Below are 19,827 nucleotides of genomic sequence, written 5' to 3' on the forward strand. Positions count from 1 at the left end.
TGAGGGGTAATTCTTTAAAGTGTAGTCCCGATAACCGCCCACTTTCCACCCTTTGCTACACCATGCAGCCTGTCACCCCTGCCCTACCTCCCATCGTCAACGCGCCCAACTACCAGGGTTATCCATTACCTACAACACAAAAGCTACAAAGAAAATCTTTTTGTTATCATCTCATGCAAAGTATTTTTTTTTATAAAGTTATTTAAAATTAAAATTTCAGATCGATAGTAAGCTAGGAATCACATATCATGTAGTCCTTATACCGGATGCTGCAGAAGCGCATACTGAATAAATCAATAAATTATTAATTCCAATAAAGCTTTCAACTCTCCAGAGATCCGTTCGCCAGTTAAAATAAAAGTATGGAATTTAAACTTTCTCTCGAGTCCCCTTAGTCCAGGGGTGGGAAACGATGTTTTTTGGTGCGGCCCGCGAGCTCTTTTGGTACGGCCTGCTGACCACAAAAAAGAGTATAAAAATATACTTAAAGAACGGTTTTATTTCACGGTGTTTCAAATACATTTAAAGACATTATTACAACACCCAGACAAAGGTATAACATAGCTGACAGATACTTACATGTAGCAGTTTAGACACAAATAAATAGGCGATACAACATCCCTCTTTAATTTAAGTTTAATTTCTTATTATTTTTAAATATTGAAGACAATATTAGCGATTTCCAAACGAAAATCTGAAACAGAAAAATCAGAAAAGGAAACGGTCACATCTGGGACACGAACCCAAGACCCTTGTCTTTCCGTGACAGTGCTCTACCAACTGAGCTAATGGGACCCTATTCCCCTCGGTCACTTTTAACTGTATCATACTTCGAATAAGAACCACATTGTCTTCATTTTTTCACTGCACATTTTTATTTGCAACTATCTTTATGTATGATCGCAAGATTCAACCCGAACTAAATGCAATCCAGACAGCGTCTTAGATAAACCTATCTTATTTTTTATTTTTAATGTGCGACATCTGTTGACTTTTCTGCAAGTCTAGAATGAATATTTATTTTTCGGAATACTTTTATTGAGTAAAACCTCAAATTGTAATATTTAAATATTGAAGACAATATTAGTGATTTCTAAACGAAAATCTCAAACAGAAAAATCAGAAAAGGAAACGGTCCCAGATGTGACCGTTTCCTTTTCTGATTTTTCTGTTTCAGATTTTCGTTTAGAAATCACTAATATTGTCTTCAATATTTAAATATTACAATTTGAGATTTTACTCAATAAAAGTATTCCGAAAAATAAATCTTATTATTTTAATAATAAGAAGTTAAATGTGTTATAAAAAAATATGAGTGAATTGCTAATTGAACTGGGGACTCACTTAAAGATAAAATTAATGTTGTGGATTCATGTGCAGACAAATTTGAATTTGAAGTGCAGTTTTTAAATTCTAGTTGCAGACTATTTGTTGCAAAAATCGTACTAAACGATTTTCGTGTTCTGGGTGAAATTTTAATTAAAGTTGGTAACTTGCACTTTTTAGTTAAAACCAGTTTTGTGTTCAAAATGTAACAATGAAATTCCCGTTATGGACTCATCTACTGAGGAATTTGAAGGTAAACATTATCGTTTTTGAACTGCAGTTGTAAAATCCAAGATGAATACTGTGTGCTGCGGAGTCCGATTAGAGTCCCAGCTCTGAATAAAACTACACCCAGCACATGAAAATGGCATCACAAACAGATGAATTTGCAACGTGAATTTTATAGTTACGTTCTAAACACTAAACTGGTTTTATCTTAAGGGCTAATCCTTGTACGAGTTCCCAACTTTAATAGGGTGTATGTTATGGGGTGTTCGTGTTGACGTGGGTGCATAAGTAAGTACCTGTCAGCTATGTAATACCTTTCTTCCTGGTTTTGTAATGATGTATTAGAAACGTATCTGAAATACCATAAAAATAAAGATATCCTTTCTCGCGTTCTGAAAGTAATTTTTTCATACATTTTGTTTTGTGGTCAGCAGGTCGCACCGAAAGTGCTCGCGGGCCGCATGTTACTCAACCCTGCTGGTCTGCTAGTCTCTAGTAAGAGCTATTCATTCCAAATAAGCTAACCTCCCACTGCACACTGGTGGCATCTGTGTGATTTATATAGAAGCTTTATTGTTTTATGACCCAACTTATCGAACTATGAATATTATATTAAGTAATAAATTTAGTGGGTAGGTTACCTTTCAGCCTCATTAGTTGGTACTTAATTAGTTGTTAGTTTACACCCTTATGAATATGATAATAACCTTTATTTGTGAATAGTAAATGCTAGTGATACACACAATTTTATGAAATAAGTATTAATAATAGTAGGTAAAATAATAAAATAATAAAATAAACCCAATTTTTTCTATTTATTAATAATAAATACCGGATAGTGATATATAAAATTTTGTTGAGTTATTACAAATGTTAACTACTACTTATATGCACAATTTTAATAAGGTATTTTTAGTAATAGTGATATACCATGATACATATTATTAATGATTTATAACTAGATAGTGATATACCATAATATACATATCATTAATAATAAATACTAGATAGTGATATACCATAATATATCTTTAATAATAAATACTAGATAGTGATATACCATGATATATATTTTTATTTTTAAATACTAGATAGTGATATAAAATGATATTTATTATTAATATTAAATACTAGATAGTGATATATAATATTGTGAATAATAAATACTAGATAGTGTTATACCATGATATATATTATTTATAAAAAATACTAGATAGTGATAGACCATAAGATATATTAATAATAATAAATACTAGATTGTGATATACCATGGTTTAAATTATTAATTATAAAAAATAATTATAAAAACTAGATTGTGATATAGTTTTGTAAATGTATTTTTAATACTAGTGATATTTACAATTTTTTTAAAGTAATTATTAATGGTAAGTACCATAGATATGATACATCCAATTTTGTTAAGTTATTATAAATAAGTTATTTTGTTAGAAATATGTGGTAAAAAATAAAATACAGCGACGACTGAAAATGATAAGTTTTAATACCCTGCTTCAAACGGTACTTATTTTTTTTTAAAACACGACAAACACCAAGCATATATAATTAGTTCCATTGCAGTGCAAGATGAAAAATTGTGTGTTAACCTTGAAATCTTAGATGCAAAAACTAGCTTAATTTTATGACACTGAAGCAAATTTTTCGATTTATTTTACTATAATTAAAGGTTGTCTATTTTGTAGATATAAATTTCATTCTGATTTGTGTCATACAAAAGGTTTGCAATATTTCATGACCCCAAAACTCACCTATCGGTAAACTTTGATACCACTGAAACAAATTGTCCGTTTATAGTTTGCAGAAATTGTTGTAAATGTTTTCTGAAAGTAATTGTTACGCGCTTCAAATTAATGTTCTGTTATTAAGAATTAACAAAATATTTTACCTGGTTTATTTTGACTCTTGATTTTGTTCTGACAATTTCAATATTCTATATACGAGTATGTTAGGCTTATTACTGTTATGCGTGCTAATAACGCCGCTTTCCTCTTGTAGCCAATCAAGGAATGTTTTTAGCCTCCGCCCTAATTGTTTGTGGTGTTGTGATGTTTTAATGCTGATTGTTATGTTTGATGGACCTCTCAAAAGTGCTTTTACGATATTAGGAACATTTAAACATACAACATTGTAGGGACATTTAAACATACAACATGAATTCCTGAGTCGGTTATTAATTCAACCAGAAAAAAATTATTTTGCCAGGTTGCAAATGTGTTTATGTATATCGTATGCGATTAGTAATCCGAAGCATTTTATACAATCCTTTGTAAGTCAAATCCCCAATAATAGCACAAGCCATATTTGCATTTTTAATTGATGGAAGGAGAGAGGATTCAAATAATATTGGTTTCCTATTATTCCAGTCTCTATTACAAGTATTAGGGTGGAGTCTATCAGATGAACTAGTAGATTGATCCCAGTTATGATAATAGTCAGAAACTGCGCAATTTTTGTTGGTTAAGACCAGTTTAGGTGGCCATGTTATTTTATGCATCGGTTTTGCACCCATTCACCTAGTATTGCGAATTAAGTCCTCCACAATCTAAGTCTAACATTATCTTTTAATTATGAGAATAGAGTGAATTATATATATTCGCGAAAACCAAAGTCACCGGAATTTTTTGTCGTATTTGATTTTTTTTTAAATTATTTATTTTGAAAACCACATATGGTAACTTTGTAAATTATGCTTGTGAGCCAAGATTAACTATAAAATTAGTTTTTGGTAAGACGTGCTGCTTCCTCGGGTGGATTACGAAGTCTCAAATGTGTGCCTTGAATATATCTAAGAATTGACTCTTTGCCGCTTGAATCCTACAAAACCTTCAAAATCTAATTAGGAAGCAGTTAATTATGAGATTCGTAGAATCCGAAGCGAAAACTGAAGTGAGATATTAAAAGCACACACGTGATTTACTTACACGCGAAATGGATTTAGAAAACATAACATATCCACTGTTTTTACGGTTTTTGCTCGAATTGAAACTAAAAACTGGAATCAAATATTGAAACGCCAACAATAATTCAAATGTGATCAAACTTTGTATTAAATATATAATTTTAGATTAATAAATAAATAGTTTCTAGGTCAAATCCTGATCTTCACGACTCAAAAACGACTGTTCTATTTTTGTAATGCATATGTAGAAAATAGGAGGAGGAGAATACCTTCGTAATCTTCACTGGCTCAAGTTCGTTGAAAGAATCCAGTACAAATTGTGCTGGATTGTGTTTAAATCCATCATTGATATGGCCCCATCCTACACCTCTGAACTATGCATCCAAGAAAACACTGGTCTGAGGCAGTGAACTCTTAGATCAGCAGCATCATCAGCTGTAGGCATACTGATGGAACCTAAGCGCATGCCAAAGTGTACGAACACAAAGGACGCGTGTTTCGGCTTTCAGATTATCGGTGCTCAGTGCCTTTAGTTCGTCGGCGGCAGTTGGCGCCGACTTGTGGACACGTACAACGCGGGTAAAATCTGCGCCACCTGTGCGGTAGCCTGACAGCAGTTGTCAGTTTTAACAAAATGTCGAGCTTGTCGGACGAAGATTTTTTTACTTTGGGAGAATACTTTCTTGAAATTAAGAAATAAAACTTATGTAGAGGGGTTCTTTTATCCCAGACTGACGATTTGTTGAAAACAGCGGCAATAAATCTTCCTGCTCAATAAAATAAGCGCCATTAACCGGCGTCACCGGCGAGTAGGAATTAAGAATTCATTCCGGTAAAGCTTATCGGCGCCTAAAAGCTTAAGCTTAACCTGTCTTCACTATGTGCGGTCTCATACGTTTACATACAAACATTCTCGTCGGCGCTTCTGCGCAAGTCGGCCGCCTACGCGCCGACTAATCAGAAAGCAGAATCCCGCGTCTTTTGTGTTCGTACAAAAATACTAAGTTTGGTGATTGCGCCTTCGGAACATCTGGGCCAAAGACTTGGGATAAACTCCCTCCGGAAATAATAATAAGATGCACAACAAGTCCAACAAAATTCAATTCTAAACTAAAAACTCACACTTTTAAGCTCTCAAACCCTTATTAAATATGCCTGCCTGAGATTAGCATTCTGGTATTGCCCATAATACATCCTAATCACACTTTATTGGATTTATATTATTCGAAATCTGTCTTGTACTGACGGATGGATCACATTTAGGAAAATGAATTATGAAAATCTTGTACTCTGGAACCGCCCAGCATAAAGTTTGCTTTACCTTTCCTAAATACGCTAATTGAATAACATAAATATATTTATTATTAAAATAAATACCGGAAAGTCTAATTACTCGTATGTCCAATTTTCTAATTATGTCCTGTGCGCTCGAACCGTATCTAGATTTCTCAAATAAACAATAAACAGTGTTAACCTTAAGTGACCTACCAGGTTAGTATGGTGCTGTTTATTATCTGCCTGCATAATATATTAATAAATAATAATAATAATAACATATGTACATTCTAGCATCACGTTCACCAATCAAATGCATTTTGCGTATGGCTCTATATTGGTGATCGACGAACCGGTGGATACAATTATGCCAGCCATAAATTTACTATAGTTTGACTAGTCTATAGTTAGTAATAAGATTTGTAGAAATATTTCATTTATTTTTACAGCGCTCTTGAGGTGATTTTGCACAAAAACGGCGCTATACAAATCATTCAAATAATACTATTATAAAATATTACCATTCGTTATTTCGGCTACTGGCATTATACCTAGCTCTCTAATTAAAAATTTAGGCGTATTAGATCTATCAAAAAATTTATATATAAAGATGCAAAAGTCGGTCATTTTGAATACATGTAGGATAACAAAAGATTTTTTAAATATTTATGTTGAGGGATCAGTAGGATTTATAGGCCCTGTTAGAAGTTCTACCGAGCCGAACCCTCTGATATGAAAATATCTGGAGACGGTGAATTTTTTTTCCCATTTGATATCTGGTGATTTGACGGGTTGTTGTTCTTGTATTGTTTTGTATTTATTTTTACTTATATAATGCACTTACATAGTGTTGATTGACTAGCTGATCATTTGTGGAAAAGTGAGTGGAAGGGTTAAGTTTTTCCTTTGGGGAAGACTTAACCCGGACAACTAAATCGGAAGTTTAAAAAAAAAAAAAAAACACTCTTATAGGCCCAATACAAGACTTAGCAAAGGCCTAGATGTGTTCTAATCACAGTATATAATAATATATAATTTGAATATTTCTAGATGGTAAAATTATATTTTTATCGCTAAAAAATATGAATAACCCTTATCACGAAAGGAATATTCAGATTTTTATTTATTTGTTATTAATCTTCATTTTTAGAACTCCATTTTATTTCAAAGTAAATCAAATTTAGTAGTATAGTCATTAAGTTCTGCAAGAATTAAAGTTTTTATTATTGTGAGAACTCATCAACGTTCAAGGCAAGCATTTGAAGGACATTATCAGATGGTTTGGGTAAATGAGTTTATGCATTTTGAAAGTATTTTTACGAGAGGAATATTGAAAGAAAGGTTACATGCTTAGCAATAAAAAAATGTCCAAAAAAGCGAAGCTAACATTCCACTCTGGAGCTGGTGGCTGTCCTGATGAATAGCAGTGAAGCATGGAATTGGCAGAGGAAGTATGAAAGGAGACTGAATGCTCTAGAAATAAGATCCCTCAGGCGTATGTGTGGTATAAACATATGTGATTTTGTGAGATATGTGGAGATTCGCAAAGAATGCAAGGCTGATGTAAGCGTAATGAGTAAGATTAAAAAAGAGACGCTCGAATGAACGAAAAAAGGTGAGTATATTACACAAATTTGAATGGTAGACGAAGTTGGGGACATCTTAGGAAGGCATCGCAAGATCAAATACTTGAATCAGGCCATGTCAAAAGTCCGAATGACAGAAGGGTATGTATGAGATGATGTATGAATGTGTATGAGGCAAAGAGTGTGTGTTTCCTTTTTGCCTACCCTTGCAGTGGAATAGCATGATGGTTAGTTAGTTTTTTTATTATTTGGTACAATATTTTTTACATTTCAAAGTTTTCCAGTAATGATGGCCTCACTGGGTGGCTTGTCCGTGCTGAGGCCTTCATTTTATAATTTTAAAATAAAATCTACATAATACATTTAAAGAGAAAATAATACATTTAATATATAATCTTGTGTGTTTGTGAGTGATGTGTGTTTATATTGGTTTTGTGTGTTACGTGTAGGTTTTTATTTATTTTATGCTATGACATTTAGGTACATTCACAAGACCCACCAGGGGTTGTAGAGCCAAAAGTGATGATGATGATGATGATGATGACATTTAGGTAATATCGTCTTTTTTGTTCTTTAATCCATTTTGTAATTTCGTGGGTGAATTTATTTTTATATTCCTCAATTTTAATTTCAAGTTTTACACTGTTGAAAGCTTTTATAGCATGGTATTGGTAGTGTCTTTGTCCAAAGCTTGAATTTATTGTCGGAGTTTTTATGTTTTCTTTGTACGCTTGTCCAACTGGTCTGTAAGTGTTATTTTGTGTATATTGAAATATTTTTTTTTTCAAAAATGTAGTTTAGTAGTGTTTTAACGTATAATTGGCGTATATCTAGTACGTCACAGCTGTTGAATATTTGGTATGTATCAGTCAGTCTATGTTTTTTTAGTATTACCTTTAAGATCGTTTTCTGTGCGGTTTTTGTGTAATTGATGGCCGAGTTTGTTGCTCCTCCCCAAGCAATAATTCCATATTCTATTATTGATTGGCAAAGTGCAAAATATATTGTTTTCAATTGTTTTATTTTATATATATGTTTCTTATGTTTAGGAAAATGTGTATTGTTTTGAGAAGTTTATTTGTGATTTGTTTGATTTGAGGTATCCATCTAAGGTTGTGGTCAATTACGATTCCTAGATACTTTATTTGTTTTGTTTTTTCTAGAAGAGGGTAATCGCAGATATTGGTGTTTAAACATTCGTGTATTTTTATGGTGTTTGTGTTGTTTTTTGGCTGTCCCGTGCTATTTATACTATTGTTACTTGCAGTACTTAATAATAACATTGATAAATTTGATTTACTTTAATTTTTTTAATAATAAAGTTTCAAAGCCTTATGAGCCTACCCTGTAAGCTCCGAGGTCTTCCACTATACAGGTAAATGTGGCTTCTCTTCCAACAGACACGGTCACATTGCTGATCATGTCTCCAAACTTCGGTAATTCTGAAACAAACATAAAAAATGTTAATTATTTTCAACTCAATTTATGATACAGATTTATCATTCAATTTTCAAACTAAATTGATTACTTATTTTCAATAATTTTTAACCGATCCAATAAACGTAACATTTAACCAAAATCGTAGGCAGATATTTTTTTCGCATTAAAATCAACAATGTTATTTTTTCTCATCTATCATACTTTAATAGAATTAGCACTGACGAAATCTTCAACGAACTTAACAACATGTCACTTAAGGCGATACACTACGTCGTGTAATATTTTAAATTGAGCCGCAATCAATAACAACTCTTACGTAGATGGCGATAAGGTTTAAATTCCCGCTTAACACCATCCGCCTGTTTTGATTTATGCAAGAAAAAAACATGGCCAAAAAGTGCCTTTTATTTTATTTTGTGGATGTTCAGGCATAAATATTTTTTTTTTCGATAATTTTATAAATAACTTAATTTTCTACATTATACAATAAAATCATAACCGAAAATGTGTTCGTAAGTAGGAGATTTTGAACTTTAAAGCAGTTTTCATAGGCCTTTACTTTTTTTTCTGGGCTTATAAAAAGACTTAAATACTCGATTAATTCAAAGGCGAAGATGTGTTCTACTCGCAGTATTTAATTAAAGCATCTGAAACATTTCTAAGCTACCGATTTTTCAAACCAAAAACAAATGATTTTGCATTACTACGTATGACATTGCCTTAAACAACTCTATTCTAAAACAATATTACTCAACATTCATAAATACAAAACACAAGAAATAACATCTAATACATATATTAGAAATGCTAGATCTCAGGGTCAAAAACATATCCAACAAGCAACTATAAATACAATATTTGGTCAAAAAACCTTCCTATAGTATGGTAATTAACTCTACAACAAAATCTCACTCTCATTCAAAACTCACAACAATATTTTAACATTTTAATATCAAATAAAAAACTGGCTCAAAACAAGACCCGAAATAAAAAATATCTGCTACAGACTCAAACTGAAACCGCTCAACTGAAGAAAAAATACCAATTGAATATGTAAATGTATAATTATTTCAGAAAAACCACTTTTTAGTTATTATTATTATTAATATATTTATTACTTTGTATGATTCATACTCAATTTTACAGAGAAAATAAAATAATAAATCACTTATTATTATTGTTTTTGCCTTAACCCCTCCAGCTTTTGAGGGTCATATATGACCGGGCGTCCATATTTTACAAAGGTAATTGTTTCTTTTTTTATATCATGCTAAAATACATAATTTTTTAACATTAGAAAGAAAAATAATAATTCTTTACATTTTGCCTTAATTTAAACTGGAATCCATTAATAAACTCCTAAAATTAACCATAATGAATAATTCATATTTCGTGCGGCTATTGAACAATCGGTTAATTAATTTTAAAAAAAACAAAAAAATTTAATATGAACGAGATAGAAGTGAAGGTATAGTTTTCTTACAAATTTCACAAAAAAAACGACTGTGTTTACGAAATATCGAGTTCACTCAATTTTTCTATAATCGGAGTAAATTATTAAGTAAAAATGTGGTTTTGCGTTTTTGACAACATTTTTCACTATTTATTGTTTTGGTGTTTAATTCGTAGAACTCCATTAAATTTTTTTTCATAAATTTAAAATAAATCAAATGTAATAATGTTATAATAATTATTAAGTTCTGCAAGTATTTCTGTTATTTTTACAGTTTTTAATGTGACAGCTGTTTCGGCTTTTGAGGCCATTATCAAACTGTCAAACTGTGACAAAACTGTCAGACATTATCAGACAGTTTGATAATGGCCTCAAAAGCCGAAACAGCTGTCACATTAAAAACTGTAAAAATAACAGAAATACTTGCAGAACTTAATAATTATTATAACATTATTAAATTTGATTTATTTTAAATTTATTTAAAAAAAAAAAAAAAAACATTTTTCACGTTTGAAATTAAAATCTTATTATTTTGAAATATTAATGTTTATTTTAAATGCATACACCGAAAAGATAATTTTATTGAGTTTCTAAAACATTATATTTTTTACATAAAATTAAAAAAAATATATTATATAGCGCATTTGAAATAAACAGAAAACATTGCAAACTGAACAAATTTAGTGAATGTACTGAAGGGTTAGTCATATTTGGAAGTCTCTCCACCCGGGTAATACCGAGAGTATCTTCTTCTGCGAATTTGATGTTTTTTTATTATTGTGACAGCTTTTTCAGCGTTCGAGGCCATTGTGAAACTGCGCTTAGGCCACATTGCGATGACTTGTTTACATAGTTTTCTCACGAATACTATTTTAATCAAAAAAATTATTCATAGTGCATTTTCGTTTTAAGCGACATAATAATTAAATAAATTTATGAAAGTCATAAACAAAGATTATATTATACAGTATGTCGATAACATGTAATCAAAAAATGGAGCTTCCATTGCAATTAAGTGGAAACGGAAACAAGGATACGATTCAATTAGAAATATCTCACTTCCGTTAAGTACCTTCTGTCCGCTAAATGTAATGCAATCACATCAAATATGTAATCAAAAAATGCAATCTCTTTACGGCTTTTTAATGTTCCTAAACCATTTATTTGAGTTAAAACATTTCACCTTGGTTTCAGGGACTCTCAAATATATATATATTTTTTTTTTTTTTTTTATATATATATATATATATTTTTTAAATGCGTTAATACTTTTTTTACGTATTTTTGTATGCATTACAGATTGATGTAATCCTATTACAAAGCTTTAAATGAAACATTTTACAAAAACCGATATTTTATAGTTCTTGCCTAAAATGACTTTTCAAATCTTCAAGGCCAATGTTGAAAATTTCCAGAGACCTAGAGGTATCATTTAGCAGCACCATACCTCTTGTCATGCTATGCTGAGCCAGAACGTCTGTTCTTCCGTGTCGAATACAGAGCAAGTCGTGGCGTCGACCCTGACGATAGTTGTTTGGTACAAACAATTTAAAACATTCCAAGAGGTACGGGCTGACAATGTAATAGTTCATGATTTTAAAAGCAGTTACTTTAAGGATCCCATTTCTCCTAGATTGGCGACTTTCGTAGTGCGTTTCGGAGTGCAAATCTATGTGATCCATAGATCGTGGGTATTCACCATGCGTTCTCATATAAAGATATCTTAAAATTTTCGTAATCTACGTATTTTTGCTGGTATGGGGCCCAGACAACAGAAGCGTATTCTAATTTAAATTGTATAAGGTAGTTGAACATCGATGTCATTGCTTCGGGCTTGGAGAATTGTGTGCTTATGTATAGAGGAGACGGTTGACGTAAGGTTCCCATGAGCACTTAGGCCATAGGCCCATTATGCTATGTCACATTTTACCTCATTTCTTTAACAGTAATCCCTTCCCTTGTATAAATTTCATCAGGGTTGTCATTGGATATGTCTTCTGGTTATACAATGTGTCTTCCCAGGTATCTGAGCGTCGACACTTTGTTTTTAACACTTTTATGATAGAAAGAATCTGAAGAATTCGTTAAATGCACTTAACAGATAATATCTAGATGTATCGATATGAAAGAGAACTGACGTCACCATATTTCACGAGGCCTTCGGAAGCCAATGAAATTTATTATCTGCCCAATTTTATTTTTCTCATTAGTTCGTAGGCAATTAGACAATAACTATTTGCTCACCCCACCATAAAATTCACATTAAAGATGTTAAAAATGGAACAATTTTTTTTATGTATCCCCTCGAACAAATTACCTAGACTTTTTTAATAATATGGATAAGCAACCTATGCCGCTTTTTCAAAATTGTAAATTCAGAGCTCCACTGTGGCGAACTTCTGAGTCTGGTCAATTTAAGAGTACCTACCCTACACACTCGACATAAGGACCGATTTCAATGTCACCATTTCCAAACAAATTTTGAAGCAAACTCTTCAATTTCTCGCCTCCATATTTTAGCAAATTAATATACCAATGTCAATGTTTAAAACATACTTAAACAATTTTTGTGACAATGCTGATAATTTCAGATTATTATTTTATTTTATATTTTATCCAATTTTAAATCATTGTTAAGTACGAAATTATTTGTTGCAACCATTTTTTGTAACCCGTATATACAACATTTTCAACATTTCAGCGTATCCAATGTAAAAACACAATGGATGCAAAAAAAAGAGTAAATAAATAAAAAATAAATTTGATGAATTTAAAAACACGACTCTCGGTTGATCTCCTCAAATGTCAAATAGTATTTGGCCATCAGCAATTAAGATTGATCGTGACTAGGGTTCGCAAATCCCGCACCGTTTTCATATCCCGCGGGATGGCATGATAGAATATAGAAATCTCGCATTATCCCGCGGGATTTTTACTAAGGGTGAGTAAATTGAAATAATTCCATCATTGCATAAACATTTTTTATTATTATTTGGTATTAATTGCCTTTGATACTGGTATATAATAAAAAATAAGTTGGGAACACATTTTGTCCAATCCCACGAATCCCGCGAATCCTGCAAACGGAAATCCCGCAAATCTGCCCGATCTAATATTGCTGAGATCCTGCGGGATGGCAGGATGTGGGATTTCGGGATTGAGGGATTGTGGGATTTCGGGATTGTGGGATTGCTGGATTGCAAACGCTTATCGATTAATTGAGTGTAGTTTTTTAAAATGTTTGACGCAGATTCTTTTTTTTATTAAATCAGATGTAGACAGTAATTTAGCTGTAAAAGGGGCTATTGAAATTCACTTTCGTCCTAAACTGAAGGTAAAGTAAGCAAAATTTCATCAATCTCGGAAAAAAACTGTAGTATTTTTAAACAAACTCTAAACACAATCTGTGGTCTTAAGCTCCACTGTCAATGCTTTGCAACAAATGTTCTTAATAATGTTTCATTTTTTTTAATAAGCGTCAGGGTGTAGTTTGACAATATGTCGATAGATACTCAAAATAAACATTCAAAGTACGTACATAATTAGCTTTGTAATTGCACTCTGTACAAACATGTGACTAGAGTGGAAATCGTTTGACACGGAATCAGATAATAAGTCAATCAGATTAACTGATTTATCGAACAACGATGATACATTAACTGTATAAAAATGGATAGCATGTTTCAACCACACACTCAAGTCATCACGTCATCATTTTAGTTCTTGTAATGCTACAAAACTTTATTATGAATGGCTTATTATAATCGAATCATGAAATTAATTTACTAATTTCATAAATATAACAAACATTCTTTACTATTTGAACTTTATAACATTGTTTTAATAAAAAAACACTTACATGTTTCTCATAAACTCTCGTAATCGATAAAACTCCATCTTTAACAAAACTCTTGAACTTTTATGGTGATGATAGATTGACAATGACTCTGATATTTTAATTAGTAGGCGATTGGAAAAATCTGGACCTCGACCTTGAGGTTCCCACTTTATTTATTATCTTATTATGTCTGTCAGCTAACGCCATCTATGGTAACCTAATTGACTGAACTAGAGCCAAATATAGGTGAGTTTATGCAACATTTATTTATCTGTTTGCTTAGATGTTGGGTAAATATTTTTTAAAATCGTTATCTAATAAACTTTAATTTTTTTTTTGTCAAAAAAATCATGTTTTTTGGATGATTTAATGCAATGAATAATACGCGAGAGTTATAATAATAATAGTTATAAAATGAATGATTCATTTGAATTGTTTTATTTCAAGAATGGATTTGAATACTCAGGCACACAAAAATAACTTCAATCCAGTTAGGTGAAAACCGTTATAAGATTTGAGCTTGCCCATTTACTGTCAAATAATATAAAATTGAGAAGCCCTGTTCCTTGAAATAATTTAGATGATATACGGAGAAAGGAATATTATCCGATGACAAGCGGTCTGTTTTAATTTCCATTCCACCCCCCAGATAAGGGAAGCTATTAACCGAAGCCTTCGTACAGTTGGTATTAGGTACCCGGCCAGCAGGAATATTGAGGCGGTATTGGATGGATTCATCCCCAGTATTTGCTAATGGGAATCTGGGAACTGAACGACCAGGGCGGGGAAGGGGGTGAGGGAGATATGCAGCCGGGTCGATCTTTTGGATTCCTGGAAGATGTAATGGATTTTTTTAGTTGTTTTTTAAATCGTGAGAATATGAAATTGAAAAAAATGTTTTACGGGGTAAATTATTATTTTATTAAATTCTCTTTGCTTCATGGAAACTGGGGAACTTACTTAGTTCCTAACTCTGGGATAAATAGAGGTTTATGCAAAGTTCTTGCTCTCACAAATGTGCATCAAAAACATTCAATATTCATATCATATATCGATTTCAGACAAAGTGTCTAGATAATTGGTAGTTTGTAAACCAAAGCTTTTGATTTAGAGATTTACAATAATTAGAAATTCACAATAATTAGAGACTTACAATAATTAGAGATTAACAATAATTAGAGATTAACAATAATTAGAGATTTATAATAATTAGAGATAAACAGTAATTATAGATTTACAGTAAAATGGAAATTTAAAATAATTAGATATTTAAAATAGTTAGAGATTTATAATAATTAGAGATTTACAAATCGATAGGGACATTGCTAATAAAAATAAACTCTGCTTGCATGAACATTCCAAAAAAGGTAATTTTATAAGTTTTTAAGCTATTTATTTAATATTTGTCGATATATTTCTGCATATTTGTAATATTTTTACTAATACATTTTTAAGATAGTTCTGATAATTAGTCACAGATGGCAGTGATTGTACGGTAGAGCAGCGCTTGCGCAACCGGGTTCCGAATGGTTCCGTATGGAATCCGAAGATAGCCGATCACAGGTCGACAGCTCATTCCATTTCCATTGCTTCCCCAGATTAACTTACAGACTAAACATAGACAAAAATAGGACGTATGTCCAGTAAAATTTTATCGGGTTGTTATTGAAGACTCCTTTTATCAATATATTCAAGTAAAAATACAAATTTCTTGCAATCCAAGACATTGCGATTTTCGTATCATTTTTTATATCAATTTTACGAAAATTCTAAAAGTCTAAACTTTTACAAATTGCCAGGAAGGAGTTTATTTACAGTATTTTTTATATAGCATAAAAAAATACTACGCTTTATATTAAAATAGAATTAAACTACGGAAAAAAATAAAATTAGCCCCTCTATGAAACCAAAAGTTGATCGCAATGTGAGCAAATTTATGATTATTTTATAAATTATTTTAATGTACACGATAAAAACAGACGAAAAAACCTAAGGTAAGCATTTTTTTTTATGTTTGCATTAAAAAATATATATTCATATTTATTTTTAACAAATAATAAGAAGGCTTATTTTATCGCCTTTCAAAAACAGTTTTAGTTATCGGATAGGTTCAGAAATTTCCAATTTATTTGGATTTTATTGATGAGCGGAAATATACAAATTCACAGACTTTCTGGCGACATCTTTAAAGAGTCCTGAATGGTAAAAACCAGAACATTTAGCTAGCTGAAGTTTGAACCCATCATGCCAGGGTAGCACCCAATCTTTAGACCGGTCACCCAACTAAGCGATATGTAGAAAGAAGACTGACAATAATAAATTACTTGGAAAGGGATCATTTTCCCATAACAAAATATGCAATAAAAATCTGAAGTATTGTGATTGTTGGAATTCCGCTGCTTAAGCCCTAGGCTTCGATTCTCGACGTAATCATTCCACTCGAACAACGAGTGGTTCGACCCACTCGTTGTTCGAGTGGGTGAGACTTTTGACGTTTGGCGTATGCAAGTATGTACCTTCAACGAGACTCAAAAATAAGAACGTCGACCAATGTATGTAATTTCGACGGCGATTGCGAGACGCCTGGAATGGAGAATCGATACCCTGGTATGCAGAATGCACAGAGGTCGGCTGTCGATATTATTCTCTCGCTATGTTCTCTTCTACGCGGCCCTCGAGCGATCTCTCTATAAAAATAAAACTTTTTATTTCTAATAAATCTGCTGAAGAATATCCTATTGATTAAAATAACATTAAATTATTACATTATAAATGAAAGTTGGAATCAAAAAGATTTTTTTTAGATTTTTCTTCGTATTTATTTCATCGGAGATCTTTATGTAATAATTTATTTTTAAGCTATTGTTTTTCGTGCTTTCTTTAGTTTTGCTTTTTTTTGTTTGTAAACATCATACAAGGATTTTAATTGCCTGAAGTGAATGGGACTATGTCATTCCCGATCGGGGTATGTTGTGATGCTGAAAGGAGTGTTGAGGAGAATGATGGGAGGATGAAGGTTGGTAAGTATTTTATAAGATTTATTATAAAATATACCTGGTTACAAGGTGATACTGAAAATATTAATGTTATTATAAAATTGACTTAGATAAAACTTTTTTTTTATAATTACTTTTTTTTAAATACAAAAAATTCCCACTAGATGTGTCACTACCGTAACGTCGCAGGGTTTTTTGTCAAATAAAGTTTTTTTTTTTTTTTTTTTTTTTTTTTTTTATTATTTTAATATAGATCATAGTTACATTAAATCATACATATTTTGCAATATATCATATTTAGGTACATAGTTGGTCATGTATACCTTATCAGAAAAGAGGAGCTCTTGTGCCTGATAAGGGAGCCACGATTCTTACTTAGATTCAATGTTATGTGTAAAATATAAATATTACATATATATACATATTTTTTTTAATATAAGTTTTTTTGGAAAAAAAGTTTGATTTTATTTATTTGTTCTTGTTGGTTCGTAATACAGCGCAATTCGGAAGGGAGATTATTGTAGTTTTTTATGGCTTGGTAAATATAATGGTTTTGCATTTGAGTTGTTTTAAAGATTGGCGTAATAAATTGATTTCCATTTCTCATCAGTTTGTAAAATTCTTGATATTCTGTGTTATTTTTTTCTTTACACATTTTTATAATTGAAGTTTGCTTAAATATATCATCAATATTTGGTACTGGAAACAATTTAAAAAGCAATTTTGTTGGGAAAGTAGAGTTTTTTTTAAGTATTACCTTTATAATAATTTTTTGTGAGACTTTTACTGAGTGTAGGTTGTTTTTATAAGATCCTCCCCAACCTATGATTCCGTAAATAAGCAGGGAGTGGACAAGAGCATAATATACATTTTTTAGTATTTTCACATTTAAAATATTTCTTAACCTAACAAATATATATATACATTTCCTTATTCTCTTTACTAACTCCGTAATATGGCTTTTCCATTTCAAATTTTCATCGATGATCACACCAAGATATTTTATTTCAGAAGAAGAGTTGATTACAGTACAAATAGGATTAAGTAGTTTAAAAGTTTATTACATCACATTATTACATTATTACATTACATTATTACATCAAAGTTACAAATAAATTTAATTATGAACAAATATCATGAAATATATATATATATATATATATATATATATATATATTTTTAATAATTTTAAAATAAGTAAGATTTTTTTTATATATATTAATATATGAAGTGTTTTTTGGTATAGTTATATATATGAAATGTTTTTTGGTATAGTTCAGTTGATTCTGTTTTAGTCTGTGTTTGATTTCAGTAAATTTTCTATTTCAGATCTTCCTATGAATATAAATATGCAGCTAATAATAACCCCTTCGGTGATTTATGTCAGTTTGCAATATCTATTTTAACATTGCCGTATTCAAATGCGGACATTGAACGTGTATTTAGCCAAATGAGTCTGGTCAAAACAAAACTCCGAAATCGTTTGACGGTGAGAACCCTGAATGTCATTTTATACGTAAGATTTGGCCTAAAGAGAGCAGGAGAGTGCTGTTATTCTTACACTGTTCCTGACGAAGTAGTACGCTGCATTGGGACCAAAGAAAGTTACGACTCCGTCTCTCAGCCTTCCACATCAGCTGCTGTTAATGAAGAAGAAGAAGATGAAGATGAAGATATTGATATTTTATTTCACTGATTATTATAAGTTAAATTTATGTTAGCTTTTTTTGGCATTTTTTAAAGTAATTTAGCATTTTTCTGGCACATTTTTCCCATCACTATATTTCTCAATAAATACTAAGTTAAATTTATGTTGGCTTTTTTTGGCATTTTTTAAAGGAATTTAGCATATTTCTAGCATATTTTTCCCATCGCTCTAGCATATTTTGAAGTAGTTGAGTTGGCAACACTGGTAGGAATCTGGTGGTCAGTGTGTCCAGGAGTGACGGACATTTGAATCCGTCTCTCCCACTGCAGTGCAAGGCGGTGTTCTGATAGAGTCCTGTTGGAGAGGTCAAAAAGTCTCGCTCACGCAGTCTCCCCCAATCCGGGCTGCCACGTAGTTGGTGGGCAGACGCATCTGTCACCAAGACCCGTACAGACCTCACCCAATGAACCCGGGCACCCCTGCTAAGTCAACAAACGTAGTGAACCGCATGGGGTTACCTACTGCGGAGGTGTCGATTATCCAATAAATGGTTCCCGGGGCGGCAATACACATACCTGCCTCCCAAATCTTAAATTCTTACAGAATCTTAAAGCTGTATTTATAAACGAAACCATTAGAATACTATTAAAAAGAAACGCAATATTTTCATAAAATATTATAAATATTCTTATTGTAACATTAAAAATGACGTTTATTAATAGACTTTTAAATTATCTTTTTAATACAGCTTTCTTTGTGAGAAGATCCGCTAACATTTCTTATAACACTTTTGAATATTTATCAGGAAACGATGAATATTTTAAACCTCAAAATGAACAAGCTATTTAAATATTCAAATCCAAAACAAACTTTTAAAACATCGTTGCATTGTAATGACCGAATTTTCTTTTTTTATTTTTAATCCGAAACACAACTCTTTTTGCTCGTGGAACCTCACAATTGGCTGTTAACCTATTCTCAACAGTTCGGCATAGTTAGACTATCAGCTGTTCTGTTACTAAATTATGAATTTTCAATATAAATGCTTTTTCTTAATAGTAACAAGCTGAGGGTTACTCCTTTCATTTTTACGGGCGATGACTTCATTGTAATTCAGAAG

At 31.5% G+C, this 19,827-nt stretch overlaps 1 protein-coding gene across 1 annotated transcript in view; it reads right to left on the reverse strand.

The window, feature by feature from the left end:
• LOC149418107 (lachesin-like) overlaps positions 1–19,827 on the reverse strand; it is a 394,668-nt gene that overhangs the window by 153,856 nt on the left and 220,985 nt on the right. The window contains exon 3 of the mRNA XM_089639892.1: positions 8,677–8,774. Coding sequence (XP_089496018.1) covers positions 8,677–8,774 — 98 coding nt within the window. The remainder of the gene's footprint in view (positions 1–8,676; positions 8,775–19,827) is intronic.

The sequence above is a fragment of the Hesperophylax consimilis genome, chromosome 14 (genome assembly GCF_061612785.1).
Source record: "Hesperophylax consimilis isolate HC1 chromosome 14, BYU_Hcon_1.0, whole genome shotgun sequence".
Lineage (NCBI taxonomy): Eukaryota > Metazoa > Arthropoda > Insecta > Trichoptera > Limnephilidae > Hesperophylax > Hesperophylax consimilis.